At 35.1% G+C, this 21676-nt stretch overlaps 2 protein-coding genes across 3 annotated transcripts; one reads left to right on the top strand and one right to left on the bottom strand.

Moving 5' to 3' along the window:
• Nucleotides 1-1090: 1090 nt before the first annotated feature.
• LOC125860008 (metal transporter Nramp6) lies at nt 1091-14390 on the top strand. The gene is made up of 14 exons (XM_049539894.1): nt 1091-1237; nt 1673-1810; nt 3202-3280; nt 3366-3406; nt 3503-3581; nt 3668-3772; nt 4209-4318; nt 10155-10336; nt 10420-10489; nt 10983-11156; nt 11277-11381; nt 11879-12010; nt 13167-13262; nt 13856-14390. Exons 2-14 carry the CDS (start codon nt 1697-1699, stop codon nt 14168-14170), a joined length of 1602 nt encoding a protein of 533 aa, XP_049395851.1. The 5' UTR covers nt 1091-1237; nt 1673-1696; the 3' UTR covers nt 14171-14390.
• Nucleotides 14391-16004: 1614 nt separating this feature from the next.
• On the bottom strand, nt 16005-19936 carry LOC125860017 (cinnamoyl-CoA reductase 1). Of its 2 annotated transcripts, none has more exons than XM_049539906.1 (5): nt 19811-19936; nt 18353-18507; nt 17361-17546; nt 16930-17282; nt 16005-16367 (listed from the first exon to the last, which is right to left on the bottom strand). In XM_049539906.1, the coding sequence occupies exons 1-5, from the start codon at nt 19929-19931 to the stop codon at nt 16184-16186; spliced, it is 999 nt and encodes a 332-aa protein (XP_049395863.1). In that variant the 5' UTR covers nt 19932-19936; the 3' UTR covers nt 16005-16183. The 2 variants fall into 2 exon arrangements, with proteins under 2 accessions (XP_049395863.1, XP_049395864.1); XM_049539907.1 differs by lacking the exon at nt 19811-19936 and adding an exon at nt 18590-18740.
• Nucleotides 19937-21676: the final 1740 nt, after the last annotated feature.

Here is a 21676-nt window from a genome sequence, read left to right as displayed (position 1 = left end):
ATTTACATTTATAACGGTTATAGAATATAGTATAAAATATTAAAAATGGTAATATATGTAATTGTTTGAAAATAAAGCTAATGTTAGTGTATACGGTAGTGATGTATATCTAGTAAGTTAGTTTATTCTTAAATATTCTTTTGAGCCGAGCATCTATTACTATTAGAAACAATCTCCCTCCCTCAATCATTCTTATAAAGACAGTGGTAAGATTTATATACAATTTTTCTCAAACTTCACTTATAATATAATTTATGAGATCATAATGAGTATGTGAGCTGATTGAACAACTTCTTAATTTCATATAAGAGGTGAATTCCAATTTTAAAGTTTATGAGTTCATATATCAATTCAAGTTAATATTATGATAATAATTTAATTTATAGTCAACTATTCATAGATATTTAATAATCTTTTAAATAAATACTAATGACTATGGACAAAAATTATTAAATTTCTGCAAATCACATAAAAACGTTTAAATTCACCTCTGTTTGATGTGTGTTCTATCGAGTTAAAATACGTGTTAACAACAATCTCATACATGAAAATGTCGATTTTTTCCTCATGTTGTGTATACCCATTAATTATTGATTTACATGAAATTGAGTCAACTAATGAGTCAATTTTACTTAATAGCAAGATTATATGTAAGATTTAGATTATGTACGCCAAGCCTTTCACGTGTTTGTATTCATTTTGGCCTCATCTGAATATTAGATAATCCAAAAATTGATTAGGACATAATTTTTACATTTATAACGGTTATAGAATATAGTCAATTTTAGTCACATTTTTTTTTTAAAAAAAAGATTAGTCAAACATATTATTCTTTTTGATTATTTTTCCTTTTACTTGTCTATATTTGACTAAACACATTTTTTAAAATTAAATAAAATAATACTTTTATTATAGTATTTTAAATTGTTATAAATCATTAAACATTAGAAAAATAAATAATACTACTAATTAATAATTTATTTCTTAATTTTTTAGAAATAATTATTTATCTCTAGTATTATAACACGAAGTAATAAAAGTGGACGATGGCGGAGTGGAGAAATAGTCACCAAAAACTTCTAACAAGTCTTACTGAAAAACAATATATCAAAAGACTTTTCACTTTCTTTGTCTTTATAAAGATGGCGGAGAATTTGGCAAAACAAATAAACTAAAGACTCAAAAAAAAAAAAAAAACTCGCGTTCCCTCCCATCTCTGCATTCTATCACTCTGCAGGTATTTTTTTTCGTTACTCTCTGAAATTGGTGTTGTTACTCATTCTCAGTCGTCATTGTTAATTTTCGATTTCTCATTTGGATCTGGAATTCCCCTATTTACAGTCAACTTGTTGATAGAAATTACTATTATTAGTATTTTTTAATGGTTTATAGTCAGGGTTTTCTCCTTCACGTGACCGTATATAGTAATGTTATATTTTTTTTAATAAAATACTTAAATATAAACGATAGCCTCTCTAATTTTTTTTTTTTTTTTTGTATAAATAAGAAGGATCTATAATTTTAAGAATTTAACAGCTTCGGTAATAAAAATGTAAAGATCAAATGAATCAATTTTATATCTTAAATTCATTTTTTTCTTTTGGTACACTCATTCCGTTGAAATCATGGATATGACTGTGTAATTATTGACTGTTGAATATTTTTGTAACAGAGGATTTTTACTGAGGGCGAGAAGATGGCGGCGAGCTCGTCCCCACAACCGCAGTTTATGACAAGCCCTGCAAATAAGACCCACTCGAATCAGCCACTAATTGATGATATTGAATATGATCAGATTGTTGTACCCGATGTCAGTTTTCTCTCCCATCTTTTTCTCACTCACTCTGTATTTTGTGTCCTTTTCTGTTTTCTTTTGTCTTATGTTAACTTCACTTTTTAAACAAACAAAAAAAAAAAGAGTACATTATTTGATAATAAACCAGTGTTCTGCCATAAATTTTGAAAATTTATTTTTGAATACTTGTTCGGCTAAATTTGTTTTGCAACTTCAAGTTTCAAAAATCACAACTTCAAAAAATGGTTTCAAATAAATCTGTCATATATTCATCCAAATTATTATCAACTACAGCTATGAACAGATAATGTTTATTAGAAACAATCGAGTAGTCGTTGTTTTGTTTTTATATCTTACTAGTATTAATTTTACAGCCTTTTTTTAATTTTAATTTTGATTTCAGATGTTGGATATTTCTTTAATTCTAGTTTGCTTAGGACTGGTAGATGAAAAACTGGATCAAATTTTAAGTTGGAAAGTTTGGATTTCCTGATTTTCTTTCGAATACATGTCTCCTCATGGATCCAACTATTAGGTTTGTGGTCCATGCCTAAAGCAACTACCTTTGGTGTATATAGAAGATTTCGAAACCACTTTAGTTTTACTATTTCTGAGTTAGCCATTTTCATCTGTCTGTTACTCTGTTTTAGCTATTAGTCAATTACCAGCTCCAAAAGGTTTTACAGTTATCTGACTCTTATAATATTTGCTACTTTTTCTGACTTCTCTCTCCTATATCATTTTTAAAATGATGTTTTACCCCCATAATCCATGTTTTATTTTGTAGCTACTCACGATTCGTAGTTATTTATTACTTAATCGAGGTGGATGAGTTCACCTTTTAAGATTCTTAGTATTTACTCAATATAATTTTAAAGTTTTGGGTTCACATCAATTATTTGTTATAATTTTATTGAATTTTTACTCATAAATTTATGCTCCGATTCCAAAGTATTGGGTTTAGATGAACCTGGTACCGCAAGGGTGGATCCGCCCCTGCTACTGAACTCACTGATAAAGGACCTCTCAATTTGAAGATGAGCATGTACAGAATCTGGTTAATTATGACAGTGTGTGGCTAGATTTTACTGGAGTTCTTTCTTGATCTTGAAATAATGTGAATTCTCTGCCATAATTCTACGTTTGAGCTTGTTTTGAATGTTGTACTTCTGACTTTACTACCCGCCAATGTGATGAGTAATCAGTTGAGTGATTTTGTTTCTTATATAATGGAGAACGAAAGCTGGTAATACTAACTTCTGTAACATGTCTCCTCTCGTAGCATGTCTAGCTCTTCAATGTATCTGTGCAGCTATTATTCATTAGTTACAGCTGGAATACATTTCTTCATTTTTGTTGGATTAAGTTTTGTGTGAATCGATTAATGTATGTTCTTATATTTACAGAAGAAAAGCTGGAAGAACATATTCTCATATATCGGTCCTGGTTTCCTTGTTTCTATTGCCTATATCGATCCTGGAAATTGTAAGTCTTGGTAATGAATTTGGATTTACTGATCACATTTACTTCTGCATGTAACTGTTTTATCTCTGCACAATGTGTCTTGCAGTTCAAACTGATTTACAAGCCGGGGCTCAGTACAAATATGGGGTGTGTATCTGCTTTGCTCTGTTCTTCTAGATCTAGTATGCATATGTCTAGAGTAAAAGTGCAATTATCTAACAAAACTTGTACAATGTTCCGCAGTTGCTTTGGATAATTTTACTGGCGTCCTTTGCCGCTCTTGTGATCCAATCCCTGGCAGCAAATCTTGGGGTTGTTACAGGTTCATGATTTTTGATTATTTGATCTTCTTATCATTCTAAAAAGCATAAGAGGGATGATATCGATGTACTCCTGGCTTCATTACAGGAAAGCATCTAGCGGAGCATTGTAGAAAGGAGTATGCAAAGGTGCCAAATTTCATCTTATGGGTCATAGCTGAAATTGCTATTGTGGCGTGTGACATTCCTGAGGGTAAGTGTTCCTTAACACAGTGAAGACTTCAAATCTTTCTTGATACAATCTCATAAGAGACTTCTATCTTTTCAAAGCAAGCTTAGTAGTAAGAGGTTTAATATAGTCCTGTCAGCTCCATCTTGGTTTATAACAAGTTTGCTCGGCATTTATTATGCAGCATGCATGAGACAGTGTGTAATTAGAATGTGCAAACTTCAAATAATCAAGGAAAAGGAGAATACATCTCTCATGCTGAAGTTAATTAAACTGTTTTCTTCAGCTATAGCAATGACAGAAATAACTCGCACAACATGCGTCGATTCTAGACTACCTGTGCTGCAAAATTAGTTGTAGATTATCAAAAGTTAGATAGGACCGAATAGCTTAGGGTTTTCATGTTGAAGTTGAACCTGCTGAATTTTTTCTTAATTCCAGTGTCCTTTCAATTGTGCAGTCATTGGGACAGCGTTTGCTTTAAACATGCTCTTCAAAATACCAATATGGTGTGGCGTGCTTATCACAGGGCTGAGTACCTTGACTCTACTTCTATTGCAACAATATGGGGTATGTTTGTATCATTCACTTCAAAAACCTATGCTTGACATGTCGAGCATGAATAAATTGGTTATGAATGGTCAACAGTTATTGGAACAGAGAGTCTATCTATCTATATATTTAAAAACACGAAGCTCCTAAGCGGAATGTCGTTCGCCTTTTTACCTTGTCAAAAATAATCTTTTCTTATCGAACTAGGTATGAATTCTTAATATTTAGTACTTCAAATTGTTTTTTCTTTCTGAATAATTTAACCCAAGTAACAATTTAAGCAAAGATTTATGCCTCTTCTTACACAAAAATCAGATGTTCAGTTTTATGACAGTTTTTTCCTCATCTAAGTTCAATAAGAGATAGAAAGGTTAGTCTGATCTAACATTAACTTTTTTTAAAATAGTACAGCTATATTTTTATTCTCCAAAAAATGGAACCATTTTTTCAGAAATTAAGTTGATAGTGATCTATCGATTTCTTACGCAATAATTAGAAAACGGTTTTATATGCCTTTTTTTTGGCAATTAATTGACATTTATTATTAATCACCAGTAAATATTTACAAAGCCAGAGTCAATCAAACCTGATTGCTCATCACAAATATCCAGTACAACTATACAAGTCCACCATACTATCGGTATACTATGCTATAGAGACAGAATATGAGTAAAGAGTTTTGCCTTTCTCCTAACTTGTATGCACATGTTTATTTTTAGGTCATGTACCACTGCTTCCTTATTCCTGTTCTTTTTGTTGAAAATTCTGGCATTTCTTTCCCCTCATACACCATGTACCACAGCTGCGAAGCATGCCTTGAGCAGAGCCTCTCTTGGGGTTCTTGACTTGCATGTTTGTTGTATCCAACAACATTCATGTTCCCATGTCAGTATGGTCCTTTGCCAGTGCAACCAAAGTAGTATTCCTTGCCACACTTCAGTGGAATACACACAGTCAAATAATAGGTGAGGCAAGGTCTCAAGGTGACTTCCACATAAAACACAATCTCCAGTAATTTGCATGCCCCATTTGAGTAAGACATCCTTGGTTCTCAATCTTCCATGAAGTGTGCTACCCATAACATAAACACTTGTTTGGGGCAGGCAACTGAGTGACAAACTAGGCTTCTCCATTCTACATTAGCTACATCTCCTCTAATTCTTTTATATGCCTCTGAAATGTGGATGCCCAAAACTTCCTCATATTTAGTATCTTCCTCACCATCCATGATGATTGTTTAGGAAGGTCCATAGTAAAACAATTTTGCCTTTTTATATAGTACGTGTGAATCCAGGTGATCCAGAATTTTTCCTTCTGTTGACTTAAAACCCAAAGTAATTTGCAAAGTGCTGCTTGATTCCAGATTCACATATTGATGATGTTCAGTCCTCCCGCTCTTTGGGTAAGCATATTTTATCCCATGCCACAAGAGCTCGCTTGATGATTTGTGCTTCTCCTGACCATAAGTAGCTTCTACATGTAGCCTCTACCAGTTTAATAATCTTCTGGGGGAGCAGAAATAGTTGTGACCAATAAACTTGCACTCCCATCAAGACTGCTCTAATTAGTTGAATTCTTCTGGCATATAAGACCCTTCTAGCCATCCATGAAGGAATTTTAGTAGTTATCTTCTCTACTAGTGGCCTGCATTGTGCAACAGTTAACCTCTTTGTTGACAGAGGTACTATTAAATATTTGAAGGGAAGCTCTCCCTCTTCGAATCCAAGGTTCTGTAAGATGTCTTCTTTAGTATCCCTAGGCACCCCTCCAAAATATATTTGACTCTTAGTGAGATTGGCTTTCAGACCAGATGGTTCAGAGAACATCAAGAACTTATTTTTCAGGATTTGGACAGACTTCACATCACCTCTTGTGAACAAGAAGTCACCCGCAAAGCTAAGGTGGGTGATGCCCAATTTCTGACATCTAGGGTGGTAATTAAACTCTGGATTCTCTTGTAAGGTGGAGAGACATCTGTTTAGATATTCCTTAGACAATACAAAGAGATAAGGGGACATAGGATCACCTTGTCTGAGGCCTCTTTTTGCCTCCATTGTGCTGGACAATCTACCATTAATCAGGAAGCTGTATCTCACTGTTGTAACACAAATCATTATCCATGCTATCATTCTACTGGGAAATCCCAATTCTGTAGTATTTGTTCGAGAAATACCCATTCAAGAGTCATATGCCTTCTGGATGTCTACTTTGATCATACATCTAGGTGACACCTGCTTCCTTGTGTAGCCTTTTACCAGTTCATGACTGAGAATTATGTTATCTGATATAACTCTTCCAGGTGGGTAAGCAGACAGGTTTGGTCCAACTAGTTCATCAATAGCCTTTTTAATTCTGTTAGAGATAACCTTGGATATAATTTTGTAAAGAATGGGGCAACAAGCTATTGGCCTAAAGTCCTTTATTGTTCCAGGATGAGAGTTTTTGGGAATGAGAGTAACAACTGTAGTGTTAGCCTCTCTCAACAAAATATTCTTGTGAAAAAACTCTTGAACAGCACTATAAATATCCTCCTTAACAAGGGTGCAAGATTTCTTGTAAAAACATGCATTATAACCATCAATACCAGGAGCTTTGTCATCAGGTATATCAAATAAAGCATCTTTAATCTCCTCTTGTGTAACAGTCTCGCCCAGCTCCCTTTGTTTAATCAATCCAAGTCTTGGTCCTTTCCTCATTACCTTTATATCAATTCTAGGCAGACAATTATTCCTAGAACCCATCAAGCTTATATAAAATTGAAGTATCTCTTTCTCAATTTCATCATGTTTTAGGAGCTGTCTACCATCAAGACTGGTTAGAATAGAAATATTATTCAAGTTGGCTCTAGTTTTCATACAGGCAAGGAAATACCTGTTGTTGTTGTCTCCTACTTCAAGCCAGTGACCCTTAGATTCTGTTTCAGCACCTTCTCCTGGAGATCAGACCACTTTTGAAGTTCAACTACAACTTCTTTTTCTATGTCAAAGAGAGTGTTGGCTACACTAGTCCCCACATGCTGAGTGATCTGTTTTTGGATGGATTCTAGCTTCTCTGTTGCCTCAGCGACTCTATTGTCTAAGCTCCCCATTAACTGCGTAAATAACCTCTTGAGAGGTTCTTTACACAGCTTCATTTTTTGCCATATTCTATACATATCTCCTCCTTTTACATTTTGTTTCCAGATGGTCGTCACAATGTTTGAAAAGTTCTCATGTTCAGTCAGTATGTTCAGAAATCTGAAAGGTCTGTGGTGTCCACTACCTGCATTGTGGTGCTCAATAAGAAATCGGCGAGTGATCAGAAAAATTATTCTCCTTGCATTGAGCTGTCAGTGTTCCGTGTTGTATCACCCAAGAATTATTACAAAGAGCCCTCTCAATTCTACTCCATATGTGACCATTTGTCCAAGTATACCTTCTTCCGGTAGATTTCATATCTGTAAGGTTTAGCACATTTATTACTTGTTGGAAGTTTTTTGTTTCAAATTCACTGACATGTTGGCCCCCAATTCTGTCCAAATCTAGCAAGGGAGAATTGAAATCTCTACAAATACACCAAGGTTCAGTGATGGTAGGACCTATTCTGAGTAATTCCTGCCATAAGGTTCTCCTTTCCGCTCTAGAATTTTTGGCATAGATCACTGTTAGCAGACAATGAAAATTGGAACTCTTACTTGCTACCTTTAGATGCATAAATTGATTATGTGTTTCTTCTATCAGAATAGTCATTTCAGCAGGCTTCCATAAAATTCAGATTCTCCCATTTTCGGCTAATGAGTAGTTATGTGCATAACTCCAGCCTCTAGCTATCTTATCCACACATTTAGAGAACTTATGTTCCTTCACCTTTGTTTCTAGTATTCCAGCCAAAGAAATTTTGTGTTTTACCAAATACCTTGTCATCTCCTTTTGTTTGAAGGGGATATTCATGCTCCTTACGTTCCAGATTAACCAGTTCATCAAAGAGAGAGGTGTACCCTCCCTTCAGGAGGTTTCTCAGTCTGTCTTCTCCCCTCATTTCCCTCAGACAGTAGAGAGAAAACATTAGCCATCTTCAATGTTGTCCCTGTCTGTAGTTTCCTCTGAGAGGTATCCAACTGCACCAACTCTGCGTATGATAAACCACTTTGCCAGCTATCCATGCCAATGGAAATGATTATCCTTTCTAGAGTGTCGCACCACTCTTCTTGTAACTTCGTTTGCTTTTCCTCCGTTCGTTTCTGGTGTTGTATGCTCATTGCTTTGTGAGGTTCCTTATTTTGATCGTGTTTGTTCATATCATCTGTACCATCTATATGTAGGGGGAGGCATGTATCATTGTTTTTCCCTGGTCTAGGGATCCACTTTTGCACCTGATTTCTCCTACCTCGTCTTGGCGAAACTCTTTCCGCTTGACCCCTCCCTATTTGGCAGTTGAATGTTTCTACCCTCATCGACGCTGCATGTATGAACAAATCTTGTACATTTCTTACAAAATAGAGGTTTCCAGTCATACTTAATATTTTGAACAAAAGTCCTTCCTGCAGGATCAACAATTTCAACCTCTTCTGGCAAATTTTGTGTTATATTCATTTCCACTAAGACTCTGGCATAGGATAATCTTTTCTGTTTAGCGGTACACGCATTTGCAAAGAGTGGTTTCCCCAGTCGACTAGCAATTTTACTAAGAGTTTCCGCACCCCAATAGTTCAAGGGGAGGTCAGGTAGCTTCACCCATAATGGTATAGTAGTAGGCAACTCTTGATTAAAATCAAAATCAGAGGATGAGGGGTCTACTATTAATAGTGTAAGGGTCAGTGAACAGGACTTCATCTCTATCATTTTGGTTTTGGAATTACACTATGTAGCAGCCCGCATCGTGGTTATATAATTCAGGTACTGCAACAAAATTCCAGTACCTAGCAATATAATTGTTCATGTAGGAGAAGGCAGGTGCTTCACCAAACGTATAGACCACTAGAGCATTATTCCATTCATCAGTCTGTTTCGCTATTTCCGGTGCCTCTAATACCACTACTGGTCGTCCATCAATTATCTTCGGTGGGTTGTAGGATAAAGGCATACCCGTGGTGGCAGTATGGTTCAATGTGAACAGGCTGTTCCAAGTTTTCTTTCCATCTGTATTTGCGTCTTCCCTGAAATTTAGTTGTTGAGCAACTCCTGTCTTAGGACCTGAAGGTTGGGTTTCTGGCTCGTCTTCCTGCACCCCTTGGGTAGTTTCCTTCATGTTTCCAATGCTTGTGGACCCAGATTCAATAACACCCTTACCCAATATAACTTCTCTAAATACGTGCAAAAGAGATTCTCAGTACTCATCCCATTTCCTCGATTGTGTATAAGTGATTCCTCATCTACCGGAGTTCCCCTTATTTCAGTCGCAGTGATTGAGGACTCAACTCGAAACCAGTGTCTATCCTTTACCCCACAGGGGGGCACGTGCCGTAGCCTTTGCAACAATCAGCACATCTTTTCGTGGCCTACCTCGACCTCTTTTTGCTATTGAGAATGGTGCAAGTTAGCAAAGGGAGCTATCGTGCACCGAGAGCATTGTTTCCACGAAAATTTTAAGTTAACTTACTATACAACTAATTTAAGTTAAGTCATCATTATGTTCAAATTAAACATATTAGATTTAGCTACTGTGCCAATATAATGACATTTGAATATTTTTTTGCATTTATTTTAATGTTAGCGTTATTTTTCAAAAATCAGTTTGTTTTGTTTATCTAGTTTTTATTGATTAACGTGGTACACATGTGCAACACACGTAGACTAAAACTAGTTTAAAACAAATGTCTTTGTATCTATCCTTCTGTCTCTTATTCAGCTGACAGTGAAGTGTACTAACATTACAGGTTCGGACACTTGAATTCTTTATTGCGTTCCTGGTACTTACCGTAGCAATATGCTTCTTTGTGGAGCTTGGATATGCAAAACCAGACTCCTCAGAAGTTCTCCACGGGCTTTTCGTTCCTCAACTCAAAGGGACTGGTGCTACTAAGCTTGCTATTTCACTTCTTGGTGCTATGGTTATGCCGTAAGTGTATATGGATGTTCTCAGTATTTTTTTTTGGATAATCATTTTACTATTGTCATGCTGATAATTTTCACTTTCTGCAGCCACAATCTTTTCCTCCATTCAGCCCTGGTGCTTTCCAGGAAAATCCCTCGATCCGTCAATGGCATCAAAGTATGTTTAATAATGAAAAACCTCCTCATGCATGCATATCAACCTAAGAAAAGAGAACAAAGAGAAGATTTGACTATCCTATGCTTGTTGATGTTAGCTGTGAATCAAGTATCATCGTTTTGTCGTTGATGCTTATGGTCATACTATGTTACTATAAACTCATGTTGTCATTTTGTTTGGAGTATCTTCTCGTACCCAAATTTATCTCAATAATTTATTAGTTCAATTATTGTGTGGTTAGACAAGTTAATCCCGAGTAAGATGGTCTGCAACCTTCGTACACGACGTGGTTGACTTAAAAGATAGTTCATTTCTTGTTCTCCTTTTTCTTTAGTTCCTGTAAAATTAAAGGATTATTTTGGGTTCACATTGGAACATCCTAAACTATTTTGATGTCCTAATCTTTCTTTTTATTTTGATTTTCTGTATAGGATTATGTTACAATTTACAGGTGTGCAAGTTTTGACATAATTAGTGAAATATTTTTTTCCAGGAGGCATGCAGATATTATCTGATCGAAAGTGGTCTGGCTTTGATGCTGGCATTTCTTATTAACGTATCAGTTATCTCAGTAACTGGTGCTGTCTGCAATTCCCCTTCTATGAGCCCAGATGATCAGGAGAAGTGTCAGGACTTGGACTTGAACAAAGCCTCTTTTTTACTCAAAGTAGGTGACACCATACTACAACGTCATTGAGATTCAATTATACAAAGCTATGTTTTTTCATCCATTTTATGATGTTTTAAGTCTTAATGACGATGTTCCTTTTTACGTTACTACTTGCAGAATGTTTTAGGCAACTGGAGTTCCAAGCTATTTGCAATTGCTTTACTAGCATCAGGGCAGAGTTCGACTATAACTGGGACATACGCTGGGCAATACGTTATGCAGGTAATCAAATGCTATATCAGTTTGTCAAATAATTTCTCATGTTCTTTTTGACATTTAAAAAACATAACTTGATCACCTGTATTCAACTTTGTTAAGATCTAAGACAAGCATTTGGGATCAACTCGTTTCATGGAGAGACCAATTTCTTAATTTATCAAAGAACATGAGAAATATATCTGAGTGGGTTTGTACTTCTTACTCTATCCTAAAACTAGGGGTGGAATGAGGTTCTATAATCTATAATTGTTAGGTAAAATCGAATTAGTGTTCTGTTTTGATAATCTGTGTAGGTTTATTCAAAGTTGGTTCTTGATTGGTGGACCTTCATGATTAGTTTAGGTAAAATGTAAAACCAAACATCTTCCTTTATCTGGTGCAAGAGAGCCACAATGAATGTCAAGAATGTTATGATATCAACGATCAGTTATGTTTTAACTTAGGGTAGCAAGTTAACTATTCAAAGTTGTGCAACTAATATTTGTTTTATTGTTCTGTAGGGTTTTCTTGATTTGCGGCTGAAGCCATGGATTAGGAACTTCTTAACTCGATGCCTAGCCATAGTTCCAAGTTTAGTTGTTTCACTCATTGGAGGCTCTGGTGGGGCAGGAAACTTGATCATTATTGCTTCGGTAAGGTATCTGTACTTAAGCTTTTCGTACAGTTATTAGAACACTGGCATCCTGTGGAAAATTCTTTTGTGGTATGAAATTGGATAATGTAAACTTGACAAGTGGACTGACTGTTGGGGGTCTTCCACTTGCGTGAACTAGGTCTACATATTCTATACCCCCAAAATGTTAAGAGGTCGTTGGAGTCCTCCACCATTTATGCTGAGCTCTATGTTTATATGTAACAACACTTAAAATATAAATTGACCTTATTATATGGACTATTCATGAGTTTGATAAATAACAATAAAATTGATCTCCTTAAAAGGACCGTGGATTGGACTGACCATGGACTGGCTTAGAGGAGTGGAACATTAAACACATGCATATTTGAATTGGCACAACCCGGTTGTCATTTTCTAGATATTTCTATTCTTACCATACAAATATAGGTGTAGAAACTTATTTGGGAAGATGAAAAACTGAGAATGTACTGTTCTTGAGATCAAGAATCAAAACATAATGAGTCGAAGATGGTTCGGGCATGTGAAAAGGAGGTGCGCAGATGCCACTAAGGAGGTGTGAGGAGTTGATTGTAGCAGGAGTTAGAGGTAGACCGAAAAAGAACTGGGAGGAGGTGATTAGATAGGACATGTCACAACTGCAGCTTACTGAGGACATTACCCTAGATAGGAAGGTTTGGAGGTCGAGGATTAGGATGGAAAGTTAGTAGGTAGATGAGTGTTGTCGTACTTTATGTGGGAGGAGAGGTAGGGGACTAGCCACATCTCCTCTTCTCTTTATTAGTTGTATCATTTAGTTGTCGCACGTAGTCTCTTATTCTTCAATGTGTATTACCATTTGTTGCTTCATTTTGCTGTCATTTTTTTTTTACTATCCTGCTCAGAAACATTTCTTTTGAGCCAAACTCATTTTCCTGGTTGCATAATGAGGCTTTTGACTGGTTCATTTAGAGGAACCTTACAGATACATAATTGCTGGGGTACACTAGGTACTCAATTCAGTTTAGAACATTGACATTAAAAGTTTATTGCTAATAACACAAACATGATACATAACTGAGGTCTCAGTTTTAACATGGTTGGCAAAATTTTCATGAGAAGTTCGTATTCTAGATTGTTAATATTAATCCAAATATCTTATCTGTATTCTGCAGATGATCTTATCTTTTGAGCTCCCCTTTGCTCTGATTCCATTGCTCAAATTCACAAGCAGTAAGACCAAGATGGGTTCACATGCAAATCCAGTTGCGGTGAGAGATCTTCTAGATGCTCTTATTTAGTTTTTGCACACTATTGTTGCACATTTGAGAAATTACAGGAGTTTCATGTGTAAAAAACTAAAAATACTGATGAAACAATTGTAGCTTAATGGATGGCAACTAATTCCAAGAGCGCCCGATTTTACAGCATCAAGGTTGGGTCAACTGTAGTAGGTCCTTAGTCTCTAATAGTATAGAACTCTTGCTTTCTTGATCAGGATAGTTGACTTTCTGATACAAAACCTGCTTGCAAAAAGTTTAGACTCATTTTGTCAAAAGTTGCATAGCATCAAACTGAAACACATTGGGTAACAATAAAGGAGTTTGGGAGTTCAAAAGGTACGACAATGGGCGCTTCCCTTTCTTTGCATAATTAACTTAGGCAGTAATTTCCAATCACCTTTCTTGTTAGTAGGTTGAAAATCGTTTATGTGTATACTCCATAATATGTTTCTATGCCTATGGCTTGGCCAAAAAGTTCTCTCTGCATTCTTGGTTTCTTTTCTTATTTCGAATACTAGCAATGCTGTCCAACCTTTGCTCCACATTGACTGATCATTTTTTCCGCTTAATACTTTTTACAGGTTTCAGCAGCCACCTGGGTTATTGGTACACTAATCATGGGAATAAATATATACTATTTAGCAGAAAAGTTAGTTACCTCTCTCAAGGATAGCCATTTAGGAAAGGCGGCTAAAGTTCTTTGTGGACTATTAGGTGCCTCATGTTTGTTAGTTTATCTGAGCAGTATCTTATACTTGGCTTTCCGGAAAAATAAGGAAGGTACACATCTTCTGGCGCTTACAGGGCAAGAAGGTTTACAAGTTTCTGAATTGAACAATCTACCTAGAGAAGACATTTTACGCATGCAGTTGCCTCAGCAGAGGACCACTAATTGACATGTTTACTGAAGGGTTAAATGCAACAGATACTGTGTGCAATTCAGTTAGAACTCGTTTCGTGTTAACCTGTTTTCATAGGAATTATTGCCAATGATCCAGTGTTGTAATGTTAGTATTAGTTTGAAATGAGGAGAATCCCATATAGACTTTTAATTTAGAGGGAACTGCTGATGCCTACTGAAAGGCCATATATGAAAATAAAATTAGCTGTTATCTACGTTTCCTTGATCTTTAGTTTTATCTATATTGCCTCAATCTTGAATTTAATCTTAGTTGGTTTGATTGCATTGCCAATCATGTTTAAGGGATGTTTTCTGATGAGAAATTTAATGTTAATATGTCTTGTTTAGCTCAATCATCTATGTTTCCTAGCATGTTTGACCAAACAACTAAAATCAACATATTATGAAAAGCGCTTTTCTAAAATTTGATGAGAAATAGCTTGTGTTTGACCAATGCAAAAATTTGGTAGATTGTGATCAAGACTTGTAGGATTCCAAGCAAATTAGGAATCTTGGATTCAAAAGTTGGCTGATAAAGTTCATAGGAAGTTATGAAGATAGCTGACTATTTGGGAACCCTCAAAACAATTTGGTGTCCAATATTTATTTAGGGGTCCTGATTAATTCATATTCGAGAAAATTTAATTGGATTCAAAAGAGGGTTGAGGAAGTCCCTTTCCCCCTCATTAATCTTTGGTACGCTATTTCAACTTAGACGTGATTGACTGACATTTTGCTTCCACCACATGCATTTAATTACCTATTTTGTTAGATTAATTATAATGATGATGGTAACACAAAACAAGAGTTAGAAAAGTCCTAATTCCCTTCAACTTGTTTGGATTATCTGTATGTACACAAAAAATTAACGTGCTCATCTTTCATTTTTCTAACAATTAATTGGCCAAAATCTCTGCTTAATATATGAGGCTCTGCTAGCTCTGAGTTCCCAACTTATCTCCTCCTCATGTTGTTCTTTTTTAGTTGACATTCCTACGGCTGTGACTTCTGATAGCTGAGGCCTAAAAGTCTTTTTTCTTTTTTTTTTTTATTATCATATCGCTTTTCATGACTTTTCTTGCCATGGCATAAATTGCAGTCTAATCAACTTTCTAACTTTACAAGATCCCAAAAATTAGTCTTTTGAAACCTACTCCTGTCTTACGTATTAAGCTTATGTTCGGCTTAATATATAGTATATATATATATATAGTCATTATTTACTTCACATTTATTATACAAGTTGTATCGTTTTTTATTTAACCTGCACATCTAAACTTTGCTAAATTTTTATTTCCCCTAAACAATAATTTTGCCGGCATCAATCTCTTAACGATCCTATTGTGTCATGTGGATGTGAAAGTGATTTTCGTTTTTGTTAGCAAATAAGAGCAAAGAAAAAGTGAAAAAAAACACAATTAGTTTCTTGTAACTTTTCATGTAATAAACAACAAACATTGTAATTTATGGTGTTAATAGGAACTTAACATATAGTTAAGTGTGTAAACTGTAAACTAACCTAAACGTGCGGGGGGTAGTTTTGTATATTTAGCATAGGAGGATATCAATCAATAGACTATATATAAATGTCACTTTCAAATTTGTTAGGGTAGGTTATATAAATCCTTTTTTTTTTCTAATATAAAAGTTGGTAACTGCATGCATGCATAAATATATATATAATATAAATGCAACAATACCAATTGAACTTTAAATCTCTACATAGGGACAAATTTAAATTGTACTGTATGTAGACTTCATAGTGATAAACATTGACAATATTAAAAAAATAAAATAAAATCTAAAAGCTAACTTCACATTGTTAGAGAAATATGAGAATATATATTGGGACTTTTTTTCTTTGAAGTAACACTTTTTTTGAAACGCCAAATTAGGAATACTACAAACATTTCATAAGCACACGTAGTAGCTCTTTTTTATATTTTATTTTAATTTGGTACATAAAAAGGGAAAAAGCTACGGTCAACTTTCCCTTAATACCAGTTAATTAAGAGTGAATTTTAATAGGTTCATCATTTTGAGTAGGAATTGGAAGGTGACCCTTCTCCTGCAGACTCTTCACTGTCTCATATAAGCACTGTTTCACTGGCGTAAACTCCAAACCCAAGTCCTTTAGCTTTTGGTTCGTGAATTTGTACGGTTTTGCCCTTGGCCTCGTTTCATCCGAGCACCTGAACATATAATAATTATATATGATCATCAAACGTGATTAATTACTAATCATTGCTAACTAAACGACATATATATTTCAGTTTAATAATCGTTAGAGATCGATGATTATTAACATTACTAAAAAAAGTATGTCCCCTCCCACTATTGTTGACACTAAAGAGGATATGGGTTAAAGTTAAAGTGCTGGGGCCAGACAAGATTTTGATGTTTTGTAGGTAAAGTCAAATTCAGGTCCAGAAATATTGCTTGAAACATACTAATTGAAATGTTTGTTAATGGGTAGTAGCTACTTTTATTAATATTTCTAGCGTCCTGTCTATACATAGTCAAATTCTTTCATAAAACTATATCTTATACGATTTTGGTTGTCGGGAACACATCAAGTTCCTTTTCAGGCATGCAGAATATATGGAGTACTAAATTAATATCGAATAGCTCTAGCTAGCATGATTTTTTGATAGTTAATAAGATTAGATTTTTACTATTTAGCGACAAAAGTTGTTTATAAGTTCAAATAATTAATGATTAAATTTTGCTGAAAGATTTGGTAAGTGAAATTACTTGGTAGGTATTGGATACTCCGGGAAGAATTTGGCGAGAATTTCAACCACATCGCCGCGATGAAGGACGCTCTCAGCACAGATATAGCGGCCAGATGCAGAAGGAGCTTCATAGAGAAGTATGTGGGCTAGTGCCACATCCTTAACATGAACATAGGCCTGAATTGAATTGGCATATGTTTTAGCAGAGCCAGTTAGGTACTTTAGTATGTGAAGAACACTAGCATTCACTGTTGGTTGAAGTAGTGGTCCAAGCACCAACACTGGATTGATCACCACCAAATCCACTCCTTTTTCCCTTGCCTCATCCCATGCTGTCTTTTCCGCCACCGTCTTCCCGTAGCAGTACCAATTCTGCATAAACACATCATCAATTAAATTGAAATCGACTATCACTATCAATTTCTAATTTGAGGCCACGTACTAGCGGACCTTAGTATTCTTGCAGAAGTCAAGATCACTCCAGCAAGTCTCGTCCACAACTTTATCAGGGGCCCGGTTGGGGTCCATGTATACTGTACCAATTGACGAAGTAAACACAACTCTTCCAACTTTGGCTTCTGCTGCGGCTGTTATCACATTCTTAGTCCCTATAACCGCTGGCTCCACCATTTGTTCCTTCACCATTTAGCGACAAAAAAACACAAATAGTGTAAAAAGAATCGAGTAGTATATTTCAACTTGCATGCAGAGACAGAGCAAAGTGAGTGGATTCAAACTAAGCATTAAAAAATAACTTTATCAGCCGAAAGGAGATTCAGATGAACCCTTGGCTGGCTTTACCTGATTCAAATCATTTTCAACGAAAAATATAGTTTATGAATAAGATTTGAATTATTTTTACGCATAAATATCCTAAATGATAGAATATCTTAGACTCCTTTCAATATTTATTTATTTATCTGCGAAAAATCTAACTCCGGCGCTCGAGGCATGTATTAGTGGAACTAAAAGCTAAAACAACTTTGCTAGTGCGTCTTCGACGTGTTAGCTAATGATCAATTATGGTTACAGACGTGGGACCACAATTTACGTAACTGATCCTTCCTCTCTTTTTTTTTAAAAAAATAAAAATAAAAATATACTACTCTATATTTCAGTCACTTCCATCCCTGTTCTTTTCAATCAACCACTATCAGAAAATGAAAGGAAGAATCCAGAGCCACTAGAGAGCTATTGGCTGTAAACAATCCTGTGAAGCAATTCTAATGGCTTTAATTCTAAATACCATTTTGTAGAATAATTTTTTGAAATAGAGAATCAACATGAATGCTTGCTTTAAACAACAACAATATATCCAGTGAAATCGGGTATGAGAGGATAAAGTATACCACGACTACTTCGTGCAAGTAAATAGACTGTTTTCAAAAGAACTCGGCTCAAATGCTTACTTTTAACCAAAAAAATAAAACATGAATACTTACTGGATCATCAGTGACAGGGGAGGCGGTGTGGAAAACCCCGTCACAGCCATAAATTGCTTCTCTTAAACTCTGATAATCCAGAAGATCAGCTCTCAGCAGAATCAGTCTCTCCTTTGCACCTTCAAGTTCCTTCAAGTGACCATTTTTAGGATCACCTGCACATTTTCACAAATTTTTTTTTGAATCAATTGGGAAATGTATCATGAATTTTGTACAAAAATTGAATGTTAATTTTACCAGGGTTTCTAACGGTTCCTCTGACAGTGTAGCCTTTTTCTAGAAGGAGTTTAACGAGCCAAGAGGCAATGAAACCTCCGGCGCCGGTAACACAAACAACTTTGCCGGATTCTGATGGCATGCTTACTTCTTAATAAGAGGAAAAAGAAATAGTGAGTAATCTCAAGTTAATGGAAAGAGAGAAAAAGGAGAGTTTATATAGAGTTGGAAAAGCAAAAACCAAATATTCACAAACGTACCTACTACGGACAGTAAATATTTCTTTTTCTTGCCCTCAAAGAAAGTTATAAGTTATTTTTGATATATTCTCGATTTAAAAGAGCATCTCAAAAAGTTAAGAAAATATATACGCACACACACTAAAGCTTTGTTCTCATAAACAAATTTTAAGATTAACTCAATTTTAAAAGCTAGCTAAAGAAAACATAATTACTTAAATTCATTTGAGATCACATTTTTTTTTCATTTGACGTGAGACTATTCAACAAGGATAGGTCTCATTTTACCCATTTTCCAAAGAATTTGAGACTTCCAAAGGATCTTCTGATAACAATCAGTCTCCTCCATGAATGTGAGTCAACATAAGTCCGTTTCTTGGACATGGATGACAATGGAGCGGGGCGAGGCGGTTGCAAGGGAAACCCTCGTAAATCCGCGAAGATTCCAACCCGCCTTGCATAGCAAAAACTTCTGTTTTCAGCCCACCCTGCTCCGCCCTACATAGACCCACCCCGCTCCGCCCTACATAGACCCACCCCACTCCGCCCCGAAATAACATTTTAAAGAAAAAAATTGAGTATGACACAATTAATAAAATTCATCAAATTAAAAACCAACACATAGTATTTATTTTATTGAAATATTTTCAAAGATTATGACACATACGTTATATACAGTACCACACAATATCACCAACTTATAAGTTTAATACAAGTAGTTCTTCAAATGAAAAGTAGAACTAACCCACACCCACCCTGCACCCACATGAAATCCCTCAAAAAATAATGGGCAAATTACAGAAATCACATATTTTTAAGACAAAATTACAATTTATCCCTTAAAAGTTTATAATTATAGAAATCTCTCATTTTCGCGCATCAGATTAGTGTATCATCGCTTATATTATTGTATTTTGCGCATCAGATTAATGTATCANTTTTTTTTTGAATCAATTGGGAAATGTATCATGAATTTTGTACAAAAATTGAATGTTAATTTTACCAGGGTTTCTAACGGTTCCTCTGACAGTGTAGCCTTTTTCTAGAAGGAGTTTAACGAGCCAAGAGGCAATGAAACCTCCGGCGCCGGTAACACAAACAACTTTGCCGGATTCTGATGGCATGCTTACTTCTTAATAAGAGGAAAAAGAAATAGTGAGTAATCTCAAGTTAATGGAAAGAGAGGAAAAGGAGAGTTTATATAGAGTTGGAAAAGCAAAAACCAAATATTCACAGACGTACCTACTACGGACAGTAAATATTTCTTTTCTTGCCCTCAAAGAAAGTTATAAGTTTTTTTTGATATATTCTCGATTTAAAAAAGCATCTCAAAAAGTTAAGAAAATATATACGCATACACACTAAAGCTTTGTTCTCATAAACAAATTTTAAGATTAACTCAATTTTGAAAGCTAGGTAAAGAAAACATAATTACTTAAATTCATTCAAGATCACTTTTTTTTTCATCTGACGTGAAACTATTCAACAAGGATAGGTCTCATTTTACCCATTTTCCAAAGAATATGAGACTTCCAAAAGGATCTTCTGATAACAATCAGTCTCCTCCATGATTGTGAGTCAACGTAAGTCCATTTCTTGGACATAGAATGACAATGGAGCGGGGCGGGGCGAGGCGGTTGCAGGGTAAACTCTCATAAATTCGCGAAGATTCCAATACGCCCCGCATAGCGAAAACTTCTGTTTTCAGTCCACCCTGCTCCGCCCTACATAGACCCACCCCACTCCGCCCCGAAGTAACATTTTAAAGAAAAAAATTGAGTTTGACACAATTAAGAAAATTCATCAAATTAAAAACCAACACATAGTATTTATTTTATTGAAATATTTTCAAAGATTATGACACAATAGCATACAATTGAACAATTTTACTAACACGTAATAAATATGTTATATACAGTACCTCACAATATCACCAACTTATAAGTTTAATACAAGTATTTCTTCAAATGAAAAGTAGAACTAACCCACACCCACGCCCCGCACCCGCATGAAATCCCTCAAAAAATAATTTAACCCGCTCCGCCCCGCCCTACACCCGCATAAGAGAAAATCCTCCCCACCCTGCATTCACCCCGCCCCATTGCCATCCCTACTGGGACACATCATGTGATTTCTTATCATATTTTCATATAGAAAATTATTTAAAATGGACCTTTGTCCTAAAAGTCCACCAATTTTGCCAAAAAAGTTGTCACAAAAACTTTGAATAGTTTTGTAACTAGAACCACAAACTTATTTTAGGCCAAGTATAATTTCAAACTCTTATATATCTAAGTTTAAAGTTTTTTCCTTTATGCTCTATATTATCATAAAATAGGGAATTAATGAATTCAATATTTCCTCTTTTAGATATCACAACATCAGTGGTTTCAACTGGTTGCTCAAAATTGTATTTTGTGTCTATTTTATACTTCATCGTTGTTTCTTAACCTACATCTTAAGACTAAATTATTATTTTTTATAGAAATTTTAATAGCTCAGTTGGTTAACTATCTAAATTCCTACCTCATCTATTAGTGAGAATTCAATTCCCTACGTTGTAATCTCCTCCGCATTTCTCGTTCCCCTACCCCATTTTTTAAAAAAGAAAAATTGCTTTTGTATGCTTTTAAAAAAATATATTAATTAAACATACGTACTCTTCATTAGTTTTACCAAGGTAGTCTTTCTTCGCAATTATTAGAGTGACGCTAATGGGGGAGAAAACTGTAATTAATTTTATTTTGATTTTTAAAATAATAACTATTTTTAACTCATTTATTTTTAATAAAAATCATGATAATTAAAGAGGATCCGAACCTATCATAAGAAGAATATATTCAAACCTATAGCATTTATGGTTTTGACA

The sequence above is a fragment of the Solanum stenotomum genome, chromosome 3 (assembly GCF_019186545.1).
Source record: "Solanum stenotomum isolate F172 chromosome 3, ASM1918654v1, whole genome shotgun sequence".
Classification (NCBI taxonomy): domain Eukaryota; kingdom Viridiplantae; phylum Streptophyta; class Magnoliopsida; order Solanales; family Solanaceae; genus Solanum; species Solanum stenotomum.
Note: the sequence above shows the minus strand (reverse complement) of the source record. Positions and strands in the feature narration are given on the sequence as shown.

Excerpts from the sequence above, each read along its gene's own strand:
- LOC125860008 (XM_049539894.1), top strand. The coding sequence starts at position 1,697 with ATGGCGGCGAGCTCGTCCCCACAACCGCAGTTTATGACAAGCCCTGCA. Across the intron at positions 10,337-10,419 it reads CTTGGTGCTATGGTTATGCC|CCACAATCTTTTCCTCCATT; the intron begins GTAAGTGTATAT and ends CACTTTCTGCAG. Across the intron at positions 13,263-13,855 it reads CACATGCAAATCCAGTTGCG|GTTTCAGCAGCCACCTGGGT; the intron begins GTGAGAGATCTT and ends TACTTTTTACAG.
- LOC125860017 (XM_049539906.1), bottom strand. The coding sequence starts at position 19,931 with ATGCCATCAGAATCCGGCAAAGTTGTTTGTGTTACCGGCGCCGGAGGT. Across the intron at positions 17,547-18,352 it reads CCCCTGTCACTGATGATCCA|GAACAAATGGTGGAGCCAGC; the intron begins GTAAGTATTCAT and ends TAAATGGTGAAG. Across the intron at positions 17,283-17,360 it reads ACTTCTGCAAGAATACTAAG|AATTGGTACTGCTACGGGAA; the intron begins GTCCGCTAGTAC and ends GTGTTTATGCAG.